The sequence below is a fragment of the Gossypium hirsutum genome, chromosome D07, assembly GCF_007990345.1.
Source record: "Gossypium hirsutum isolate 1008001.06 chromosome D07, Gossypium_hirsutum_v2.1, whole genome shotgun sequence".
In the NCBI taxonomy this organism is placed as follows: domain Eukaryota; kingdom Viridiplantae; phylum Streptophyta; class Magnoliopsida; order Malvales; family Malvaceae; genus Gossypium; species Gossypium hirsutum.
Window position 1 is genome coordinate 26363070 of NC_053443.1, and position 26689 is coordinate 26389758.

A 26689-nucleotide genomic window follows, 5' to 3' on the forward strand; every position below is an offset into this window, starting at 1 on the left:
GATGGAGATGACATTCGGCCATGAATGTTACATTCTTGGTTGGTATTTTGATGTCTTTGGTGATGAGGTAAGGAGATGGTTGACTTTGGGTGTTTAATAAAAGGGTTTGGATGTGAGAGTGTGTGAGAAGTAGAAATGAGGAGTCTTAGCAACTCCATGAAGGTTCGGCCATGGTAGTTTGAGGATTAGAGATTTTATTTCTTGTTAAAAATTTGATGAATCTTAGTGTGTGAAGTGTTTGAACCAACTAAGGATTAATAGATGCATGGGTACAAAGTAGGAAGAATCGGCTACTATGGTTGACACCAATGCCGAATGTAAAGATGTTATAGTAAATAATGTATGTGATTTGAGTTGATAATGTGAAAAAGGATAATTAGATGTATTATAAATGATATAAAGATTTTAGAAATTATTTTGGTTAGGTGTGTGTATGATTAAGTATATTCGGCAATATACTTAAAGTGAGTACTTGATATTATATGGGAGTATGTATATTCGGCCACATGAGTAAATATATATATGATGTTAAATTTGATTATGTATAATGGGCATTAAGATGTGGAACTTAAGAAATGTAGTCATATGTGGAATTACATGATGTTATAGTTGACATTGTACACACATACATCCATTCGGCCATCAACATGAGTAATTAGTGAGGATGGTTGCCGAATATACAAACATACATAAGCATGTGTAATTGAATTATGAATGTTTAACAAGATGGTTAAACTAGTGAATTATTGATTAAGCTCAAGGAGGTAAAGGAGGAGAATCAAGCAAAGGCAAAGAAAAGATCACTGAGTAGCCGAGTTGGAACCGTCTTACCCAACACAAGGTAAGTCATTAAGCATGTAGTTGGTATTATTTCAAATGGTCATAATGTTTATGTATTGATGCTGAATGGAATGAATAAATATACATATATATATGCATGTACGTATGTGATGATGAAATTGTTGAATGAAAAGAAAAGAGGTAAGATGTACTGAGTTGTTGATCTCGGCACTAAACGTGCGGGTATAACCATTTATGACCATGAGATTGGCGCTAAGTGCGCGGGATTAAATTTTACAGCACTAAGTGTGCGATTTGACTATGTTGCACTAAGTGTGCGAAATGAATATGATGCACTAAGTGTGCGAATTGACCATGCGGCACTAAGTGTGCGAGTTTGACTATGTAGCACTAAGTGTGCGATTTGATTACGTAGCACTAAGTGTGCGAGTTGATTATACAGCACTGAGTGTGCGGACTCAATATACATTCGTGAATCATTATGGACACTATGTGTGCGACACTATTGAGTCGATCGCGGACAGCGGATCGGGTAAGTGTCTTGAGTACATGGCTAATAGGTGCTATGCTTATACTTGGTGTTGAGCTCGGTAAGTTTGAACCTATGTGACAAATATACTTGAAGTCACGTACATAAAATTTATCGTAGGATGGGTGAAAGGCCGTTTATTCGTTTGATTGTAACGAAAATAAATTGATTTATGAAAATGCCCCAATGTCCTATTGATGAGTATATGGAATGTGAATGCATGAATTGATATGAAACTGAATCGATAGGTTGGAGGAACTATGGTATGGTTCGGTATGGATGGAGTAAATTGTCTCGTTCCATTTTGTTTCCTCTTGTGATAATGTTATTGATGGATGGTAGTGCATTGCTTATGACTTACTGAGTTATAAACTCACTCGGTGTTTCCTTGTCACCCATTATAGGTTGCTTGGACTCATCTATTTTTGCGGGGTCAGGCCGTCATCGAAGTCATCACACCGGATAGCAAGTTTTGGTACTTTCTTCTTAGTTGGCTTAGAAGAACATTTTGACATGTATAAGCTATTACGTTGTGTTTGAACTTTGGCATGTAAACTTTAAGCCATGCGAAAATGGCACGAATGTTCGATTGAGTTGGATCAAGGGTAGGCATGAAATGGACCTAGTTACTTTCGTAACAGATGCTGGCAGCAGCAGTGTCATGAGATTGAAAAATCACTAAAAATAGTAGGAGTGGAATTAATTGATGAATAAATTATGTAATCGAAGCTCGATGAGTCTGTTTTCATGAGGAAGTAACGAAAAGATCATATGGGCAGTATATTAAGAGATAATCAGATTTTTGTGGGACAGGGCCAGAACGGTTTCTAGATTCCCTGCTCCGACTTTGGAAATTCATTATAAATTAACCAGAGATAATTAGGGGTCGTACCATATATGTACAGATTCCTCTCTGAGTCTAGTTTTCATAGAAACAAACGGCATCAGTATTGAAGCCCCGTGCAGGGAGATATCCAAGTCGTAATGGGCAAAGGTCAGTGTAGTCGACCCCTGCAACATGGGAGACTTTGACTAATAAACTGTACTAATTGGCCCAACCAAAAATTCTAGAAAAAAATACATAGATGGGCACATGAGTCTAGTTTCTGGGAAAAAATTACGAAACTGATTTTCGAGTTACGAAACTCAAGATATGATTTTTAAAACGACTAGTACACAGATTGGGCAGTGTCTGGAAAATAAATTTTATAAGGGGTTAAAGTCAGTTAACACCTCGTGTTCGACTCCGGTGTCGGTTTCGGGTTCGGGGTGTTACACACACGGCCATACTCACACCACTACACGGTTGTGTCTTGTGCATGAGCATGCCCTCATCAACCACACGATCGTTGTCTCGCACACGGCCAGGCACACGCTCGTGTGGCGTCGACAGTGTGGTTTTTTAGCTTTTGTCGAAACTCGTTTTTCTACATTTTGAGTACACACCTGGTATCGTTTTGATGCGAAAACTATCCCGAGCCTTCCAAAACCACCGATGACAAACTGCCCTAATACGCTCTAAACCACTGGAGTGCAACTCCCTACTCCATAATTTGCTCAAACCGAATAAGAACTATGAAACGCAGTAGCGATAATTGAACGAAATATTTTAACAGAAATTAGAGGAGGCAAAGAAAATTAAAGGTGGAAAACCAAAAGAGAAAAATGTTAGAGAAAGGGAACTTTGGGGTAAAAGACTAGATGAAAAAATTCACGTTAAAATTTCTGGAGGAGAGAGAAACGAAAGTTGGAAACAAAAATACCCTTGCTCGTGCAGGGGTTCGAACACAGGTCCCCCAACACACCAACTCCCTAACCACTCGAACTAGTAGGCTCATTCTGATATGCATTAACGGAAAATTTTATGTATGCCCACTCTACAAGGGTAAAGCTTGGATAAAAAATAACAGAATTATCAAAGATGGCTCTTGAACCCAAGACCTCTCAGACACACCCAGAACACTTAACCATTGAAGCAAATACACACTTGTGTCAAATATTTACAGAAGCAAAAATAAATTATTTAGGGCATTACTAAAGGATCTAAATGTGAATTTCAAATACTTAATAGATTCAAATTTCAAAGTTTAAGTGGTTAGTGAAAATTCAAAGTTGGTATCGATACCGAGATGGTACCAGTATGAAAATTAGCGGTATCGATGATTAATTTATAGTATCGATAATTTATGAACAAGTGTAGGTACTTAGTTAAAAATCGATACCATTTTGGCATTCTGTTTCTCTCAAAACTTTTTCATAAGGCTAGATATCGATACCAGATGCCAAAATATTGATACCTACGTTTAAAATGGTAAAAATCTCAACTTTAAAAGTTCATTTCATACTTTAATCTTCTAACAATAAGAAACAATGGTATTACCTATTTACAAGCCATCAAAACATGTTTAATCCACCTAGAACATAGCCATCATTCAACCTAATAGTCTAACCAATGTTTTCTCATTGACACCATATTATACAAAACAAATCAAATCAAATTCAATGATGCTAATTCACACAATAAACATTTACCAAGTTAGTGGAGTGCTTCTTGTGCTGTGGTTCACATAGTTTGCAGAACTGTTCGAAGAAGTTTGTTGTCGAACGGGACGATGGGTTAGACAAAGCACCTAAGAAACTTGGTTCAAACACAAATGGTGTCGAAGCCAAGGGGAAAAGAGGAGTAATAATAAGCGAGTGAAATGCTTCTTGTGTTGTGGCCTGCATGAGTTGTGGAACTGTCTAAAGCAATCTAAGTTAGCTGTGGTCAAGAGAAAGGCAACAATGAAGCTTGTTGAGTCTACGAAGGGGCTTTTACCCAAGGAAGAGGTGATTTGTGCATCGGACTTAGGGGAAAAAGTAGTGATGCAAACATTGAAGCTAGGACCAATGAGGTTCAATTCAAGGAAGCGATGAAGTTTGTCGAGTCATCAGAAAGGCTTTCACCCAAGGAAGAGGTGAGTTGTGCATCGAACTTAGAGGAAGAAGTAGCGATGCAAACCTTGGAGCTAGAATCAGTGATGCTCATTTTTGTTGATTCATTGGAGGAGCTACCACCTAAGGGAAATGTGGGTTGTGCATCAGACTTTGGGAAAGTGGTGATGCAAATTGGACAGTTGACCCGAGTAAATGCTGCGAAGAAGGTACATTTCGAACACTTTGGTATTGTTTTGCATTCTAACTTGTTGGTTTGGCAATAACGTAATGACCCTTTCAAAGTTTTGAAGCGAGGAGGACGAGGGGCTATGGGCATGCCAAAGCTTGTTTGTTTGGATCAAAAGGATTTCAAGGCAAGTCAAAATGTGGGCAAGTGAGAGTCATGACTTCTTGCCAACGAGATGTACTAACGAGTGGAACGGATCGAGCTAAAAGGCGATGAAAGTCGAGGGAAAAGTTCTAAGGGAAGGGATGACCCAATAGTGAGACTAGTCGGGAAAGATCCAAAGCGACAAGAAAGTTTCGAGGCGAATCAAGTTAGTACCATTCCGAAGGCACAACAAGGGCGTTGTGAGAATAGGTAGGTGAGAGTGTCACGAGCCGCAGTTCAAAGCCCGTGACCATCGCACAAAATGCATTCCATGGAGGTCTATCAGTTAGATAGGATCATCTGACCCATGAGAGTTGACTCGATTTAAAAAATTGTTGGAGAAGCTTGTCCATTTGAATCCTGGGTGGCCTAATGATGCAAATATGGAAACTTAGACTACCTTGGTAAATAGGGAAACTAATCTTAGAAGATTGAGGGAATAATTTTTGATGAGATTAGATTTAATTTGCTTATATAAATATTATAAATCCTTTAATTGTAGGAATAGGCTTCATCTCGTCAATCGATGTAATTTGATCTGTACCGTTGATTTTGGGAGAGCTCAACTATAAATAGAGAACCTCCCTCTTAGTTTTAAATCATCCATTATATCTTGAATTCTTGAGAGTAATAGAATTCTTTGAGAGCATTTACTCAAACACATCTCGTGCATTGTTTCCCATGGCTATTCTGTTCTTTGAGCGTTCTTTTGGCTTTGTGTTGCTTCCGCTATATAAATTGGTGTATTGGAGTAATTCGGCAAGAATCCTCAACTGTTGGGAGTTAGAGTGACTTAGGCGTGTTTGAAACGAAGAAATCGCCTAAGGCTACACGGATTGTGAGACTAAAATTTTAGTTCCGTGACATGAGTGAGTGGGTAGCTTACAACGAGTAATCAATTCGAGAAGTCAAATCAATTGAGGATGATGGTAGACAAATGAGAGCGAAAAATCGACTTCAGATATTCACTTGGAGCTCTTTAAGCGCGCCACATACCTAGTCCGAATAGTGGTATAAAAATTGTAAGTCATTGGAATTTTATACTGAAATGTTGTCTTGTCGTTTGAAAAATAATAATTATATATAGGATTTATATTCAAAATGGAACAAAAATTGGGGCAAAATACCAAAAAAGCCCTATTTTTTTTTATTTACCGGAATGGACCATTTTCCTCGAAATCGCGTCCACGTTAGCGCGATGTCAGGGGACGTGTCAGCAAATCGCGTCCACGTCAGAGCGCTTTGCTTACGTGGACACAAATCGCTCCTACGGGGACACGATTTGCTAACACATCGCACTGACGTGGACACAATTTCAGGGAAAATGTCCCATTTCGGTAAATAATAAAATACCGGGCCCATTTCAGTAAATTTTTAAAAAATAGGGCTTTTTTTGGTATTTTCCCCAATATGTATTACTATAATATGTAGCTCAAATTATGTATTGTAGTTAATATTCATAATATTGTAGCTCAAATTGTCAATCCGTCTATACTATTGTACTAATAATATATATGAATGTAATATTGAGGAGTTAATTGATTAAAAAAAATAAATGCAACAAGTACAAAAAAGATTCAAAATTATTACCAACAAGATTTGAATCAAGGTACTAAAGGAAAAGAGCAACATCTTAACCAACTAAGCTAAACTAATTAATTAACATATTATAAAAATACTTTTATTATCTTAATTATATTACTTACGTTCTAACGATTTATCAGACCTATTCCATACACATGTCAAATAAAAAAAAAATACAACAATTCTGTAAAAAAATCCGATGTTTACTTCAAATAAATAAGGAAAATAATGATTTGAATGTTTCAAAATTCAATTTTAAACCGAAATAATCAAAATTTAGAGGTAAAAAAGGATCTTTTTCGACGAAAACTGCGGCAAACCGCCTTCGGCTGTTTGTCAGCGCGTTGATCTTGAAAAGTTATTCGAAATAAAAAAAATCGTCTCAATCGGACAACCGAGCCAAAAGTTATGGCCTTTCAAAGTTTTCCAAGCTAAAAAAATAAACGGTCAATTTTTTGACTGGTGGGTACTGTTCACGTGCGGCTTAAATTGCGTCCACGTAAGCACGATTTGCTTCCACGTCAGCAAATCGTGCTTACGTGGATGCGATTTGTTGCCACATAAGTAATCGCGCTGACGTGGACGCGATTTGCTAACACGTCCCCTGACATCGCGCTGACGTGGACGCGATTTCGGAGAAAATGACCTATTCCAATAAATAATAAAATATCGGGCCTATTTCGATAAATTTTAAAAAAATATGACTTTTATGTGTAATTTGCCCAAAAATTGGTATACTAATAGTACTCCATCATCATCAATAGGAGCAGCAATAATAATAAGACAAGCCAAGTTATGCTGTTTCATGTTTGTAAGCGTGGATTCATCAGAATCCAGATTGCACACTCATCTCATCTGTCAGATTGAGCTCCATCTGTTATAAAGTAACCACTGCTCGAAAGACAGCACATTGTCACGCCGGTCCTACTCCCTTCAATCTCACTAATTTCTAATGGGGGCAATGAGCATCTACTTAAGTCATTTAAGCACTCTCTTCTCCCGTGAAATAATAATAATAATAAAGTTGTTCTACGTTCTAACTGCCTTGGAATTGCATTGCTTGGAGGCATGCCCCCAACCCTTTCATTGCCTACCTACCCATACTAGCTATCTCAAAAAAGGATTGTTAAAAATATTATTTTAAAATTAATCATTGTGACTGAAGTTCCTATATCTTTTTTACACTGATCATGAGTCAAGTAGGACACTTTGCTTTAGCCAAGGTAACCCAGACACGTTATTCTCTCAGTAAAATAAAAACAGGGGATTTTGCTTTTCCTTTCCATTTTTCTTTTCTTTTTTTATTTATTTTACTTTCTTCTTTTTCTGTAATATGGGAATGTATTTATAGTAAATCGAGTTCAGCTTCAAGGCTATTACAGTAATTGAATATTATCTCTGTACCAAATGTACTGGTTTAGCAGATTTGTAGGTAAAGCATGAAACAGTTTCAGACAGCAAACAGAGGGAAAAAAATACAAGGCATCAGAATGGAATGTGCTGTGAAAAAAAAAACGTAAGGCAACATAAAACAGAAAGCAGAGAATACTCGATGAACTTGTAACAATTTTCAGTAGCGCCAAATGGAAGCCACCCTTTTTTTTTATTTAAGTGAAAAGAAAATTTTCTTGGTGTTTTGAGAACCTTCTTTTGAGGACTTTTCTTGCATTGAGGAAAAAAAGAAAACAAAACTGGGTTTAGAAAAGTAGGAAGCTTTGATTGACAACCCATTAACAACAATGCTTGTTAGTGCTACTCTGGATTAAAATGTCAAGGAAACCCAGAAGATCTAATCCAACAGTGAAATTAATGATCAGGTTTTTTACAAACAGAACAGAACTGTAAAAGACAATTCAGAGAAAAGAATTACAGTTAGAATAGAGTAGAAACAGCCTATGAATAACAAGAAAAAGGCCTTACAAGCCTATGTTTTACTATAGAGGAAAAATCTTAGATGCCAAAAATAGCTGGAAGCAACCAAAGTTGGTTGGTTTTACCTTTTGAATTTGGATCGAACATTGTTGTAAGCCACGAACAAAAAATGGTTCACCGTTCCTCACTTGATATGGTTGACAAATTCAGCATCGGAGACGGCGGAAAGTTCAATTTGGCTAGCATCATCGTCATCCATTGGAGCAGGGAGATTAAGATCTATGAAACTATCTCCCAACTTTTTGGAACTTTTAACAGGGGTTTCAGTTGTCGCTACCACATGAGATCTTTTATGTCCACCAAGAGCTTGTCCAGACGAGAAGACTCTAAAACAAACAGGGCATTCGTGGATTTTCTTGTCGGTCATTGAACTAGGTCTAGTACCCACATTTTCCGGTTCCAACTCTGAATCATGAGTTGCCGGTGGTGAGTAAGCTTTCATCTTTTTGTGACTCGCTCTGTGCCCACCCAGTGCTTGGTACGATTTAAAAACCTTGTTACACGTTTCACACTTGTACTTACCTCGGGTCGCTCTATTCACCTTGCTTAATTTGAAGTACTCTTGTAATTCGTAACTTTGTTCCGTGGACTTTTCTATTTCTGTGCCTTCTTCATCATCCAGATGGAGTACTTTGCTTTTCCATTGGTCCCTTGAAAGCATCATAAGACAGAAAGCGACATCTTCTTCAGTTGTTGCGTCGGAGATCGAACTCACCGGTTCAGGCTCAGCCCAAGGCTCGGTCTTGCTCACTTGGTTGTTGTTGTTGTTGTTGCTGCTGCTGTTGTTAACTTTAAGCTTCTTTCTTTCTTCTTGTTGTTCCTGTCTTTGTTGCTGATGGTTTTCTAGTATTCTCCGAGTCTGTTTAGATCGTCTCCGAGTTGGGTTCTTAGAGGACTCCGTCTCACTTTCCCTGTCTTGAAGAACAGCCGAGCCAGCATCAATAAACTCAGGATCTACCAACCGAACACTTCTCTTTGGATTCTCTCGAAGCCCATAAAACTGCCCTTTTTCCTCCCCTTCTTCTTCTTCCGATGAAGACGACGAATAAGATGCCGAAGCCGACTCTGACTCTGACTCTTCGCTGAGTTGATTCGCTGGTCGTGGTAATCCCAATCGTTGTTGTTCTGCAAGTTTGGGAGGAATTGGAAGATTCAACATATGAGACCTCATATGACCACCCAAAGCTCTTCCATTTGCAAAGCTTTTGAAACACAACTTACACTTATGTTTCTCCATTGCCCAGAAAAAAGGAGGAATGGGATAAACAGAGGAAACACAGTTCTAAAGGTTTGTGTATGTCTCTGGGCTGCGTCTTTCCCTTGTGAGAGAAAGTTTTAAAGGGACTGAAAAACTAAAAAAAGAGTAGGTGACAAGCATTCCTCCACCAAGAGATGCATACAAAGATGCAACAAAAATTTCAAAAATATTTACTAAGAATAAAAATAACAAAATGGGTTATTAGTTTTTGGGTCTCTTAAAACGGCAAAGTATGAATAAATAAAGATTTAATAAAAGCGTATGCATGAAGGAAGAAAGAGCGACATGTAACATGCGAGACTTGCCCGTTTCCGTAATTATTCCCTAATCTAAACTTCCTAAATTGCCCTTTCTTACCACTCGCCAAAACAATTGGATTTTTGTCATCGCAGAAAATGCTCTAATTTTGCAAAATTAAAAGGACCAGTGGTTTGGTTTGTTGTAACCACGAAGCATAGTATGAAAAACCACAAGGTGTCTCCTCTACCAAACAAAAATGAGCATAAGTAAGCCGTGACGGAATTAAAAGCTTCTAACACCTTTGTCCACGGGTCAGCACCAACTTAATTTAGTTTTTACAGCAATTAAAATGGGAGCATCGGTTAAGTGACACTGTTGCTTGGCGGCAGAACCGATTTTGGGTTTTTACCAAAATAGGAATATTCAGTATAATGTCAACTTTGTTTTCCTTTAATTATGGATCTTCTTTTAATTAAAATTTTGGTTGAAACTGGATGGAAATTAGAAATGGAGGGTGGGGGGAAACTAACCTCCCATCCCATCGAGGAAGGAGTTTTCTATGGAAATTGGAGGAAGAGTAAATGCCGTTTTGTTAGGGTTCGGTAGACCCGGTCTTAGTCCATACATCAATTACACATTAATTGTAAATTACACCCATTTATCCATGTCTTTTGTGGGGCTCACCAGAAATATAAGTATAACCCCAATGTAACTATTTAATAATGTTCAATTTCACTTTGTATTAGATATTTGAAATGAAGCTGTAACATTAGCCCAAAAGCATCTGGTTTCAAATCTTTGTGGGGCACATTAACACCGTGTCTCTCCACTCTGGTTAAGACCAATTCAAAGTGGATATAGGGACTGGAGCTGGCGTGACCGAGACCAGTAGAACATGTCGCTGGAAATGACAGACATTACAGGCGAGTGCAGTGAGCATTAAACTACTCTTTTGATCGGCCACCCCTACATCTCTTCATCGTATGGGTTTTTGGCCTAACAGGAAGATGGGGTGAAATGATCGTACGACAGGGCCGACTCCCCCCTCCGTTTTTTTTTTTTGGTATTAACCGGCAGTAGCTTCAACCTTGTACATGCTCCATTGCATGGCTTGAGTGCATCAATATGACACATCACATTCATCGATCGACCATCTGCTGACCCACCAACATCTCACAACTGCTATCTCCCATTTCGTGATATGACTAAGATCAATTCTTGATCTGATAATCATTGGCATTTTAATAATTCCAATCAACAGTCAGGAGTGGTATGAAACAAGGTCCAAATATATATTATTATAGGTGGACTCCAAAATTGATATTCAACCTTGGTAATTTAGGGTTAAAAACTTATAATCTCACAAAGCAACTGCAAATGCGAAAAATAATAATAAAAAAGAAAGTATAGCTAGTTTGGTAGAAGAAGTATAGGTTGAAGTACGGTAGAGCTGATTCAACTTCTTTCACTGATTCCATTTCAAGCAATAAATAAATATATTTGCAAATGAGTAAAGATGATCATATATTTATTAATTTTTTGGTACATATTAACAATAGTATAGTTTAAATCTTGATAATTGAGGTGTTGATAAAGGAGCTTTAACCATTGTTGCTTTATGTTGAATGGAACCATATATTTAGTATGAAGATTTATAATGTAAGCGACAGTGGTATGTGGGATGTCTTCTTGGCTAGTTTTAGATTGACAATAACAAGATACTAGTGTAATCTGGTGGGTCATACTATTTGTAGCTAGGCAGTTCAAGTGTTGAGTTTTACAGATAAATATGGAGCAACTTCCATGGTTGCTCAGACAAATCGTAAAGGGATTGCGTATGTTATTGGGTTTCCGCTTGTTAAGGAAGATATGGATGTGAGATCCAAAAGCTTGCATGCCCAGGTTAAAGTAGCCAATTGATGAAGGCATAATTGATTGAGGACGCCCCTTAAAATTGTCTATCAAAGCTTCCGTGTGTCAATGTTTGATTCAGGTGTAAATAAGGTTCGGTCTAGCACATTGCACTACGCGCTTAATAACCTCCGCACTGACATATAATATTCAGGGAATCATAAAAAGAAATGGCTGCACTTTGGACGCTATTTCCTGCTGTTGGGGAAGTTTCGTCTCAACTGGAAAGTTTTGCAGAGAGAGGGAAGAAAACAAGCACAACGGAGTGTTTGTTTTAAGGCATTCCGGTGCTAGTAGAGTTTGTCACGTGAAATTATGAGTTGGAGCACTGAAACCTCTCTTTGATTTTAAAGAAAGTAAAAGGTATTTTCTATGACCACTTGAAATGCTGATTATTATTATTATTATAAAAAACAAATAATGATATTATGCTGTAACCGGTGAGTTATATTTTACTTGTCGGTGGGAAATATTGTAGTCAGCCTCGCAGGCGTAAACACCTTTTAACAAATAGCTAGGTTCACTAATTATCACTCATCGCGCATTTGTCGTCGGTTAAGTCTCAAACCAGGGGCCACAGGCCAACTCCAACCGCGTTCCTCTTTTTTTTTTTTTTGCCCCAAATAGGATCACCATTACATGGAAATTTCATCTAAATCATTACTCTCTTCTTGGTCTAATAAAATACGTAGTGTTTTTATTTATTTATGACAATCTTTTTAGTCCTTCTGTAATACATATAACGATATGTTATTTATGACTTTGATACTATGGGGGATGACTTATTAATTTAGTGATTTACAATCATGAAAACAATGGCCAGAGGCTGGGATTTAATTAATTACTATGGTAGACATTGTTACATTATATATCTCCAAGATGTAATTGATTTACTGTGTGTTATCTTCCATGAGTTTAATGTAAATTAATAATCTATAATTCTGAAGACTAATCAACCCACATTGTAAGCAAAACCACACAAATAATTTTCTAATTGCATTTGCTTGCTAGTTGTACGTAGTTGATGAAGTAGGCAAATTCCAAAGTCAAAGATGTAATGGAAGGGCAGTTTCGGTAGGAAGAGTCCACTTGAAGCTATATTAACTTTTCCATTGCATTAATTTCTCTACAAAGAATCGTTGACTTCCTTCCACCTATAACATGATTCTGGGTTTTTAGTGTAGCATAGGAAAAACAAGTTCTAACTTATATACACAATCTGATTCCCTATTCATTTTTTAGCAACCTTCATTATTTGAAGTATATTGAATAAAATCTAAAAATTATATTATAAACTAAAGCATGTGTTTGAAAATATTTTTAAAACTATTCATATACACTTTGTTATTGGTTTAAAGATATATAAAATCTTCAAATTAATTGCCACCCAATTTAACTATTACTATTAACTTAAAAAAATAAATTCAACTCATCTCGATTTCGTCTTTGATAACATTGGTCGTTAAAATTAATTAATGGACCATTTGAATGGCAGTACATGGTGAGTCCAGATTTAACTTTTTATTTTTCTAATAAAAAACCATAAAAATTATAAAAAATATATATATAGAAAAAGATATTAAAAATTATATTAACATATAGAAACTTATAAATATTATTAAAAATGATAAACACTTTTACATTTTAATCTAAAAATATTAAATATATATAAATATAAAAATTGTGAAAAGTTATAAAAGAAATATTTACATAGACCTTCATTATGTAAAACCCTCACTCTCGATCCTGCACAAGCTTAAAGCAAAACCCACGAAATACCTAAACCCTTCGAAAGTCTACAATGTTCATTCATGGAATAAGTTATCGGCAATGTCGTTAATTTCGATGACTATTTTCCTTCAAGATGAGATATGGTGCCAAATGGTTGTTGGGGGAGCTTTACAATGGGTTCAAGCTGCTGATGGACAGAAAAATAGGGGTGGTAACATTCAAGAGCTTGAAGACGAAGAGCCTGATGTTGGGGCTGAGTGATATGGAAGATGATGAGATAGTTTGCGCATGTTGAGTGAAGGTGATCTGGATGGAGACAGTGCTTTGAACGAGTTTTATAATAATTTTTATATTTATGTATATATATAATTTTTATATTTTTATAATAAAATTTTTAATAATTGTTATAAGTGTTTATATTTTTATAAGTTATTTATATGCTTATATAAAATTTTAATATTTTTATCATTTTTATCATACTTACAATTTTTTTTATAATTTTTATTAGAAATGTAACGAATTAATTTTTGTGAATGTAGAAAATTTTAATTTTGAGCTAAATTTATTAAATCAAATCATTCTAAAAATTCAAACCGCATATTTTTGGGAATGAATATTGTAGTGTGTTGGAACTTCATTAATTACTATTTAGGCATTAAATAGATTATTACGGGGTTTGATCAGGGAGTCTAGTAATTAAGGCTTATAAATTAGATTGTAAAGTTAGCAAAAAAAAAAAAAAGTGAATATTAGAAAATCTGATTTAGAGAATTAGAGGTCCTTAAGTTGAAATTAAACCAAGCTTATTTTAGCAAAATTCCGTTTTCGAAAAATTAGTTGGAAGGACCGGTTTTCCCATATTCATTTTCACAAAGTACATTGATTTTTTATATTCTCTTTAAGGTTTCATATAGGTAAGTAGTTTTTCTATTAAATTATTGCATTCAAACAAGTTTTACAGGATCAATTTCAACATTTTTCTTATTCTTGCTAGCTCACGTTGGGTTTCGAAGGAAGAGAGGAGAAGAGTTCTTTTGATTTCTTTGATTGATTCTTGTTTCCTATAACAAGGTAAAGTGATTTATAACTTTAATATAAGATTCTCGAGTCTTAAAAAAAGAGATTTGATTTAATTTTTGTTTTTCCATTATTTTTGAGAAATTTCAAGTCAGTGAGAGAAAGTTTCGATTCTTATTGCTTAAAGATTTTGGATTAAATTCTTGTTAGGAATGTGTTTAGAATGCATTCGGATAGTTGAAATTTAAGTCAGATTGGAGTTTGGTTAGTGATTCTTTGAGATGTGAGTGCTTACAAGGTTTTACAGAGAGAAGGGGAGTCAATTGCCAGGTTTGGTTCGAGTTTTTGGTAAAAGCGAGAAAGTGTCTCGTTGTGTCAAAGTGCATCACATTGATAGTTTAAGTGTTTTTAATCCTTGAATATAATTTTATAACTTTGTTTTACTATTTTGATTGGTTGTGTAGCTAAAGGGGTGGTCAATATGTTCGGATTTTGTGCAAAAGCAAAATTTCTACACAAAATTCAACTCACATAATTTTTTTTATTTTTTTTTGTTTTTGTATCTTTTTTTATCACTTCTTTGTGGAAAATATTTTTTTTATATTTTAAGAGAGTGCCAAGAACCAACATGTAAAATTTCAGATTATTTGAAAAATATTTACCCACTGAAAAATATTTGTTTTCAGAAAAAACTTTATGGGTAAAAAGAAAAAAAGTTATTTTGAGGTTGTTTGCTGGAAATCAGTTTATAAGAACACAAAGAATACCTAAAACGCCCAAATCTGATACCAAATGATAAGTGAGTGAGGCGGAAGAAGCGGAAGAAGGATCGAATTCAAGTTGTTTAACTCAAGAAGGAAATATTTGGATGTGACCTAACAGGGAAAAAATCCAAATAATTTTAGAAAATAACAAAAGAAATAACAAAAATAAGAATTAAAAAAAGAGATAAATATTCAAAATAATAACTAAATAGAGAAAAGATAGATTAAAGTAAAGTGGAAGTTGGAACGATAAACTGATGGATATGATGGATAGAAGGATAAATGTCCAATTGAACTCTTTGAGATATAAATCCCAACAAACTCAACTAATGGCTCTAATCAACCCTTTAAGAAATAATCATTGGCAAACTGAAGGGTGAAGAATGAATTCCCACGACTTCTTAAAGAAAATCGAGAAGAAAACTACTTCTAAAAATCATAAGAAAAAAATCTTGCACTAAGAAACAAACTCCTAGAGTTGAAAACTTTATTAATAAAAACAAATTTTCTCCCTAATGAACAATGAAGAAACCTTTATAGAGGCTAGTTAAGAACATCAAAATAAATCTCTAAAGTATACTGAGACGCTAATTAATCTAAATAAGAACTAGTTTAAAACTAAACTTTCTTGTTTGACTAAGAAACAAAAACTCCTAAACAACTTAAAATACTTAAACAATATCCAAAATTCGGAATAAATAAACAATAAAATAATAACTAATAAATACAATATTGAGCTCATACATAATAAAAACTAAGCCTAAAAACATAACCCGATATTGTAATACCCAATTTTAGCCCAGGCTCACAATAATAAAATAAAGTCTAAGTCCAGTACAAAATTATATCATTTGGCCCGATCGGAATGGTCCATTACTTAAAAAGGTTGAAGGTCCATCTACAAGCTTATGGAAACATAATTTTTAAGGATATGCAATCTTGGATATGATATGCAATCTTGGATATGATATGCAATCTTGAAAGATATGATTTTGTAATCTTAGAGATTTAATTTGTAGATACCCTTTAATCTTAGCCGTTGATGTAATTGATCTGTACCGTTGGATTTGGGGAGGTTCAACTATAAATAGAGGCCTTTCCCTTCATTGTGGAGGGAGGAAAAAAATCAATAAAAAAAGGGGAGAACGATTGGCAGTTTTTTAAAGGTGGCTTACTGTTTTTTTATTTATTATTTTATTATTTTTTACTTATTTACGATTTTAAAAAAGGGAGAATGTGATACCATTGCGAATTTTATTTATTTATTTTAGCCCTAATAAAGTGACGCTTTTTAAAGAATGGAGATATTTTCCAATTCGAGCCCTATGAGTTATTCGTGCCTTTTAATTGGGCCCTTCATTTTTTCCCTTTAATTCTGTTTGGAGTTCAATTTAAATCCTTGTTAATTCAATGTGCTTGATTTCTTACACCACTATTTTTTTTAAAAAAATAATTAATTTTGAATCTAATACTATTTTAATGATTAAGCTTAGTATTTTCCATTTTATTTTGCGTTTTATATGTATTATGACTATAAGTTTATTGAATTATATGTATATATTACCCTTTTTAAAAAAAATATAATGTATCATTATTTTGAAATTCAATATATATTGCTATTATTTCGATTTATCACACTTTTTTATATTTTAGGTAAATTCAACATGATTTGTATATATTCTTTGATATCTCTATTTTGTAATATATTTTCGAAATTCACTTTACATATTTATATGTCTTAAAGATTTATATGAAAATGTTTTTATACAATGCTATTTTATATATACATATATAATTTGTAATAAATTATTTTATTCTATATATTATTGATTTCATATTATTTTATCTATTACCTTTAAATTCTCTCTTAAATAGGTTTATGTATTTTCTTTCGAATTCATTTATTATTTATCATTCATTAGTGTATGTTTTATTTACGAATTATCGCTCCATGTTGTATATTATCATTTATCGCATTCTATTCGCTTAAAAGGCTATGTTCGATATCATTCAAGCATCAAAATCATTTTATTCAAAAATTTTCAAAATTGAGATAATACTCGTATTTAGGATTTTCAAGGAAATTGAGCGCTAACGTATTGGGTTTCGATTTTCTTCGTTAAATCTAACGATCGAGAGTTGCTCATTAATCAAAAAATAAAATGAAAAGCTTGTTGCCGAGAATTTAATATGTTGTATCCTAACGTATTGGATGTGACATATTGATTTCTCGAGACAAATATTTTTAAAAAAAATGATAACGAAGGAAATATTTCAACTTTAGGATTTTGAGAAATTGTGCCCTAACGTATTGGGCCGCGATTTCTTAAATCTTAAATAAATGGATATTCTTTTAAATTTTTATTATAAGAGTATTTTGGACTAAATCATTTTTGAGGAAATACAATGTCATGCCCTAACGCATTGGGTGTGACATTTTCTTTCTCTGAAATGATAAGAGTCTTAATAAGTAACGTTTTTTAGTTTTTATTAAGGATCATATTTTTAAATTTTTGACATTAAGACACTAATTAATTAACTAGGTACCAATTTTGGGCGTTACGAGGGTGCTAATCCTTCCTCGTAAGTAACCGACTCCCGAATCCATTTTTCTAAAACTCGTAGACCAAAACTATTGTTTAGGTGATCCAATCACACCTCAATAAAAGATTGGTGGCAACTCCCAATTTTTGTTTTTTTAAAGTCGACAACTAATTTTTATTTTTTTCCAAAATAAAAAATGGTTTCGACAGCTTGGCAACTCCACTGGACTTTTTTTAATAAGAGAGTCGAGCCACAAAGTTGATTAATTCTTGTCTTATCGTCGAGAAAATTTTGTTTTTTTAAAAAAATTCATGGTATCCTGTTGCATTCATTATTTCTTGCTTAATGGATTTAAGTATTGTTTGCATTACACATTACATGAGTTGAATAATTTTACCCTTTTAAGTGGGAGCGAGAAACTAGTCCTTCGTGAGGTTTTCACCTCCGTGTAGGGTAGTGGACCGCTTCCGGGATACATCCGTACTTATGTCTTCGTGAGATTTTCATCTCCGTATAGTCATAGGGAAAATGTGTCCCCCTGAACCGAACTTGATCTATATGAGCCTATAATGGGTGAAGATCGAGGAATTTGCTGGTTCGGGTACCTTTACTTTAGAACAGAACCGCATATAATGAACCTTAGGAATCCACTTTAAGCAGAACTACACTGAATCCCAGTAGATATCCGATTAGGTGTTTTATTATTTCTTGATTATATTTTATGTTTATATATGATACTGAATTTTTGTATTTTATTTTGATTGCATGACATGACATTTCATTTCATTATAAAAGGCATCGGTTCATATTCAGTTTCTAGATAGAAAGCTTATCATGGAAAAAGGGTTTCTTGATAAAGTGGAAAATAATATGGCTGCCTGAATATATTCTGAGAAACACAAGAAGGGTGATGGAAAAGTTTGTGACTTTACTTCGTGGCCCGAGGATTTAAGATGATTGTCTAAGAGCTTTCGATGTTCCAATTCCCTTAAAGAAGTTGATAAGCATTACGAGGATAGGTAAATGATGGATCGTGACCAGGATCATGAAAAAGGGAGCTAGCAGTGGCATCTATTGGAAATTTGCGGGATTTATCTTAAACGGGCGGATGAAGAAAAAGATCGATGTTGTCTCTTGGAATATAAGGGCGAGGCCGTACATGCATCTGCTTTATGTAAAGAAATTTTCCTTCTAGTAAAGTTTTCTAAATGTAATTGAATCAGAATCAACGTTTTTGTTTGCATTCATGCATTGCATTGCTTCATATGTATTTAAAAAAATATTAAAAGAGCCTAATCGATTAAAATCATTCATCAGTAAATCTGGAAACAGACTAACTCGCTAAACACTGCTACGGTACTCGATAAAAAACTAAAGACATGGACCAAAGACTAGAACAGTTCCAAAAAGAAATGCAAGATCAGCTTCAACAACATATGAATGAGCAGCTTGAGAAGATTCAACAAAAAATGATGGAATCTCAGGGGAATATGATGGCTAAGTTGACTCAGTTGTTGACTTGAGGAGTTGATAAAGGAAAAAGCCCTGTGCTTAATGTTGAAGAAGGAGATAGTGAGGGACCTGTCTATCCTCCAGGCTTTACCCCTCAGCAAGTTGAGATAGATCCGCGCAAATCCTCTGTCACCATTAAGCCTCAGCAGTCTCAGGCCGATGCTGCAACGCCAATGAATTTTCAGGCTGGATCAGGCTTTAACCCCGGAGACAACCTTGTTAATCCTGCTATCCCTAACTTCGATGAAATAGCTGGAAAAGACAAAGTGAAGGATGGGTTGCTAAAACAGTTAGAGGAAAAGTACAAATGGCTCGAGGAAAAACTTCGGGCAATGGAAGGTGTTGAGAGCTACCAGGGGTTTGATGCTAAAGAATTGAGCTTGGTTCTGGATTTGGTACTCCCTCACAAGTTCAAAATGCCAGAGTTTGAGAAGTACAATGGAACTAGTGGCCATGAAGCTCATATTACTACTATGTTTTGTAGACGGATGACCGGGTATGTTAATAACGACCAACTGCTTATACATTGTTTCTCGGACAGCCTCACAGGGGCAGCATCCAAGTGGTACAATCAACTGAGCCGTACCAAGATTAATTCATGGAGGGATTTAGCACAGGCATTCATAAAACAGTATAGTCATGTGACTGACATGATACCTGATAGAATCACTCTACAAAACATGGAAAAGAAACCCGGTGAAAGTTTTAGGCAATACGCACAGAGGTGGAGGGAGGTTGCCGTCCAAGTTCAGCCATCTCTTCTAGAGAGAGAAATGACAATAATTTTCGTTAACACATTAAATGTCCCATTCATTATGCATATGTTAGGAAGTGCTACTAAATGCTTTTTTGACATAATTATGAATGGTGAAATGATAGAAAATGCTATCAGAAGTGGAAAGATAGATGCTGGAGAAAGTAGCAGAAGGTTAGCCTCGAAGAAAAAGGAAAATGAGGTCAATAACACCAGTTATTCAAAGACAATTACGGTGAATCAGTCGAGAAAGGTGGCTGATAACCAACAAGGTTCATTGAGACAAGAACTTGGAGTGAAACAAGGTACTGAGAAGCTCCAATTCACACCAATCCCGATGTCGTATAAGGAGCTGTATCAAAACTTGTTCAATGCACACATTGTTGCCCCTTCCTACTTAAAACCTCCACAACCTCCGTACCCCAAGTGGTATGATGCGAACGCACAATGTGGTTACCATGTGGGAATTACGGGGCACTTAATAGAGAATTGCATTACCTTCAAAAAGCTAATTGAAAAATTCATCAACATGGGTATTGTCAAGTTGGATGATCCATCTAATCCGCTACCCAATCATGATTGATAATGGAGTGAATGCAATATATGAAGAGGTTTTGGGAAGGGTTCACATCAATGTTATATACGAAGAAAAAATTGAAAAGGGACCTTGTTAGATGTCCGCCCTTATAAATTTCGGAGTGTTGAAAATAATTGGATTGCGGAAGAAATCTCTATAGTCTTTAGAGCTTATTTAAGTAATGTTCAGAACATTCTTGTTGTTTTTAGCCTAAAAATGATAGGAATTCTTTTGTGAAATAGGCTCATGTCTGAACATCATTATTCTAATAAAACACATCTTTGCATTTATTTTTGAGCCAATATTATTTCATTCTTTGCGAGTAATTATTCTTTCATTCTTTTGGATTTTCTTCATTCTTTCATTTATAATAATTATTCGTAAATTCACACATTCTTTTGTATATTCTTTTGCAGTTACTATGGGTCCCCAGATATCAATGACATGAGTGATGCTGCTACAGACTTAGAATCTCCTTTTGAGCGAGATATGTGTTTAGAGGGATCTCATAACTTTGAAGATGACATAGATTATAGCCTATTTCTGAACTTGTTAAGGATGGTAGAACAAGTCGAGAAATGAATCTTACCCTAAAAAAAGTCATTGGGATACATGACTTCTCCTTATGTGGGGCATGAAGGTCATTTGGTCGATCTCGCCAAAAGAGTCTGACGGTCATCGATTCATCTCTGTGATCATCAATTACTTTACTAAATGGGTGGAAGCTACTTCATATGCCAATGTCACAAAGTCGACAGTTAGCAAATTCTTGAATAATCATGTGGAACGCCAAAAGGATCATATCTGACTACATAATATCAAAAGTTTGTAGTCTGTTAAAGATCAATGCCATATCGCCAAAAAAAGATGGTGCAAAAAAAAGAAAAAAAAAGAAAAAACTCTTCCAAGGCAATACCTTTCTCTTGGGCTCATCGCGGTTTTACCTATTGATGATAAGATTATTTCTCTCTGAGTTTTTGGATTAATTCCGATTGAAGAGGAACGTTCAAAGTTATCCATCATGGTCAAATGAGCCAAAAGCAAATGATACGAGCTCACAAAAAAGGTCTGCCCTAGAGAATTCTTTGAGAGGGACCTGGTATTGAAGAAGATCCTTCCCATACAAAAAGAACTTCATCCCAAGCCGGGAAGGATCTTATGTGGAAGGCCTTATCTGGAAAAACGAAGATAGCAAGGACATGCCTAATCCTATGAGTTCAGATTCAATTAAAAAATATTTCAAAAAAAAAAGAAAAAAAGAAAAAGCAAAAGGGAGAGGCCAAGGTGAAAATCCGCAAAGGACGCCTTAAGACCAAAGGGGATTTGAGTAGAAAACCCAAAAAGGGCGGCTCAAATAGTGATCAAAATGAGGCATGAGGTGATTAGAGCAACTCGAATCTTGATCAGATTGGGGCATGTGGTGATCTAGTCAATAGGAAAGAGTAGGCAACGTTTTGAGGCATAGACAGAGTACTGTAGATCTCTCAAACACATGTCAAACTCAGAAGGGTCTTCAGAAAGTTTGTACAGAGAAGTTCAAGCTGCGATATCTAGGGCACCCAATTTTCATACTATTGAATTTGTTGTTCTTGGAATACTTCATTCTTTTCAAAGACACATTCCCAATCAATTTCTTTGTTATCCTTCTTTGCTATTTTTGATAATTTATTTCTTTCGAGCTATGCTCAGAACCAACTTTTTCTTATCCATTGTTATGACCTTTTTTGCAAGCATGTTGCATTGGAATAATGATTAATGGACTAATAAAACTTTCACAAGGGAAGTTTTGCATATTACTTTAGAAGTTTCTAAATAATACAAGAACCTGAAACATGACTATTGTTTAAAACGCACCAAGTTTAAAGGTTGGAAATTTAAGAAGAAAGAGTCTAATTAGAACTTTCTGGATTCCGTTGTCAAAAACATTGATTGAGCAAAGTGACAAGATGTCAGGTTGGTGACAAAGCTAAAATAAACAAGCGAGCAATGATCACCAGGTAATAGGAAGAGGTTTCCTCGGAGAAGAAAGACTTCATTCGCACATGAGCCTTTCGTGCGACACCTTACGCATGGTGTAAAGGGCCAAAGAATTTTACATTCTGTATCATTGAATTGTGATATGAGTGGATTGAGAATAAGCCATATATTTCTATCCTTAGGTTGCAGTGGGAGAATGATGGTACAAATTTTACGTCCTAGTAGATTGAACTTTGAGGTTTACAGTGGGGGAAATTTGACTAAGTGGAGACGTTAGTCGACCAAGAAAGCGTTGTAGCATGTCAGTGATAAAGCCTTAATAAACTTCGAGCAATGATAACTTAAGCGAAAAAGGGGATCATTCTAAAAAATAGCATTCTACATTCATGCAAACATCATTCACACATGTCTAGTTAGGAGCATTTGATGCATTTCGATCATGCCATCCTAATCTTAGGCATATTTAGGTTCATTATACAGGTCATGTTCCTCAGAGAACAAATCAGTGAAATCACAAAGCCTTGCCTTCCTGGTTTGCAGCGGAGCAGGTTGAAAATAACAAATCTTGCCTTCCTGTACTGACGGCGAAGCAGATCGAAGATACCAGCCTTGCCTCACTGGGATGTAGTGGAGTAGGTTGAAGATAGAAGATCTCGCCTTCCTGCATCGACAGCGAAGCAGATCGAAGATACCAGCCTTGCCTCCCTAAGTTGTAGTAGAGCAGGTTGAAGATAGCAGATCTTGCCTTTCTGCATCGACAGCGAAGCAGATCGAAGATACCAGCCTTGCCTCCCTAGGTTGTAGTGGAGCAGGTTGAAGATAGCAGATATTGCCTTCCTACATCGACAGCGAGGCAGATCGAAGATACCGGCCTTGCCTCCCTGGGTTGTAATGAAGCAGGTTGAAGATAGCAGATCTTGCCTTCCTGAATCGACAGCGAAGTAGCTCGAAGATACCAGCCTTGCCTCCCTAGGTTGTAGTGGAGTAGGTTGAAGATAGCAGATCTTGCCTTCCTGCATCGACAGCGAAGCAGATCGAAGATACCAGCCTTGCCTCCCTGGGTTATAGTGGAGCAGGTTGAAGATAACAGATCTTGCCTTCCTGTACTGACAGTGAAGCAGATCGAAGATACCAGCCTTGCCTCCCTGGGTCATAGTGGAGCAGGTTGAAGATAGTAGATCTTGCCTTCCTGTACCGACAGTGAAGCAGATCGAAGATACCAGCCTTGCCTCCTTGGGTTGTAGTGGAGCAGGTTGAAGATAGCATATCTTGCCTTCGTGCATCGACAGCGAAGCAGATTGAAGATACCAGCCTTGCCTCCCTGGGTTGTAGTGGAGCAAGTTGAAGATAGCAGATCTTGCCTTCCTGTACCAACAGTGAAGCGGATCGAAGATACCAGCCTTGCCTCCCTGGGTCGTAGTGGAGCAGGTTGAAGATAGCAGATCTTGCCTTCCTGTACCGACAGTGAAGCAGATCGAAGATACCAGCCCTGCCTCCCTAGGTTGTAGTGGAGCAGGTTGAAGATAGCAGATCTTGCCTTCCTGTACCGACAGTGAAGCAGATCAAAGATACCAGCCTTGCCTCCTTGGGTTGTCATGAAGTAGATCGAAGGAAGCAGATCTTGTCTTCATGTATTGGCGTGAAGTAGATCAAAGATAGCAGATTTTGTCTTCATGTATTGGCGTGAAGTAGATCGAAGATAGCAGATCTTGTCTTCCCATACTGGTGGCGAAGTAGATCAAAGAAAGCAGATCTTGTCTTCATGTATTGGCGTGAAGTAGATCAAAGATAGCAGATCTTGTCTTCATGTATTGGCGTGAAGTAGATCGAAGATAGCAGATCTTGTCTTCCCATATTGGTGGCGAAGTAGTTCGAAGAAAGTAGATCTTGTCTTCATGTATTGGCGAAGTAGATCGAAGAAAGCAAATATTGTCTTCATGTATCGGCATGAAATAGATCAAAGGTAGCAGATCTTGTCTTCCCATACTGGTGGCGAAGTAGATCGAAGATACAAGTCTTATCTCCCTGAAGTTGCAGTAGAGTAGATTGAAGCACTAATTCCTATACCTCTGAAGATGCAGTAGGATGAAATGTGGCTGCTTGAAGAAGAAGAGCACCAAGATCCAGCGTGACCGGGAAAAAATTGGCCATTTCTAAAGTCTCTGCTCTATTCTTGTTACACGACAACGAGCAAAGAGAGGCAGCTGTAATACCCAATTTTAGCCTGGGCTCACAATAATAAAATAAAGTCTAAGTCCAGTACAAAATTATATCATTTGGCCCGATCGGAATGAGCCATTACTTAAAAAGGTTGAAGGTCCATCTACAAGCTTATGGAAACATAATCTTCAAGGATATGCAATCTTAGATATGATATGCAATCTTAGATATGATATATGCAATCTTGGATATGATATGCAATCTTGGAATATATGATTTTGTAATCTTAGAGATTTAATTTGTAGATACCCTTTAATCTTAGCCGTTGATGTAATTGATCTGTACCGTTGGATTTGGGGAGGCTCAACTATAAATAGAGGCCTCTCCCTCCATTGTGGAGGGAGGAAAAAAATCAATAAAAAAAAGGGGAGAACGATTGGCAGTTTTTTAAAGGTGGCTTACTATTTTTTTATTTTTTACTTATTTACGATTTTAAAAAAGGGAGAATGTGATACCATTGCGAATTTTATTTATTTTTTAGCCCTAATAAAGTGACGCGTTTCGAAGGATGGAGATATTTTCCCATTCGAGCCCTATGAGTTATTCGCGCCTTTTAATTGGGCCCTTCATTTTTTCCTTTAATTCTGTTTGGAGTTCAATTTAAATCCTTGTTAATTCAATATGCTTGATTTCTTACACCACTATTTTTTTTAAATTTTTTTTTAATTTTGAATCTAATATTATTTTAATGATTAAGCTTAGTATTTTCCATTTTATTTTACGTTTTATATGTATTATGGCTATAAGTTTATTGAATTATATGTATATATTACCCTTTTTAAAAAAATTTAATGTATCATTATTTTGAAATTCAATATATATTGCTATTATTTCTATTTATCACACTTTTTTATATTTTAGGTAAATTCAACATGATTTGTATATATTCTTTGATATCCCTATTTTGTAATATATTTTCGAAATTCACTTTACATATTTATATGTCATAAAGATTTATATGAAAATGTTTTTATACAATGCTATTTATATATACATATATAATTTGTAATAAATTATTTTTATTCTATATATTATTGATTTCATATTATTTTATCTATTACCTTTAAATTCTCTCTTAAATAGGTTTATGTATTTTCTTTCGAATTCATTTATTATTTATCATTCATTAGTGTATGTTTTATTTACGAATTATCGCTCCATGTTGTATATTATCATTTATCGCATTCTATTTGCTTAAAAGGCTATGTTCGATATCATTCAAGCATCAAAATCATTATATTCAAAAATTTTCAAAATTGAGATAATACTCGTATTTAGGATTTTCAAGGAAATTGAGCCCTAACGTATTGGGTTCAGATTTTCTTCGTTAAATCTAACGATCGAGAGTTGCTCATTAATCAAAAAATAAAATGAAAAGCTTGTTGTCGGGAATTTAATATGTTGTATCCTAACGTATGGAATGTGACGTATTGGTTTCTCAAGACAAATATTTTAAAAAAAATGATAACAAAGGAAATATTCCAAGTTTAGGATTTTGAGAAATTGTGCCCTAAAGTATTAGGCCGTGATTTCTTAAATCTTAAATAAATGGATATTCTTTTAAATTTTTATTATAAGAGTATTTTGGACTAAATCATTTTTGAGGAAATAGAATGTCGTGCCCTAACGCATTGGGTGTGACATTTTCTTTCTCTAAAATGATAAGAGTCTTAATGAGTAACGTTTTTTAGTTTTTATTAAGGATCATATTTTTAAATTTTTGACATTAAGACACTAATTAATTAACTAGGTACCAATTTTGGGCGTTACGAGGTTGCTAATCCTTCCTCGTACGTAACCGACTCCCGAATCCATTTTTCTAAAACTCGTAGACCAAAGCTATTGTTTAGGTGATCCAATCACCTTCAATAAAAGATTGGTGGCGACTCCCAATTTTTGTTTTTTTAAAGTCGAAAAGTAATTGTTGTTTTTTTCCAAAATAAAAAATGATTTCGACAGATATGATTTAAAATCGAACTAAAAGCTCGGAACTCGTAATTCCCATCATAATCCCGTCTAGAAATTCTGCAC

General features: G+C 35.4%; 1 protein-coding gene across 1 annotated transcript; it reads right to left on the minus strand.

The window, feature by feature from the left end:
- Positions 1-8006: 8006 nt before the first annotated feature.
- On the minus strand, positions 8007-9665 carry LOC107954562 (zinc finger protein ZAT9). Its single transcript, XM_016890160.2, has one exon. It carries the CDS (start codon positions 9388-9390, stop codon positions 8278-8280), a length of 1113 nt encoding a protein of 370 aa, XP_016745649.2. The 5' UTR covers positions 9391-9665; the 3' UTR covers positions 8007-8277.
- Positions 9666-26689: the final 17024 nt, after the last annotated feature.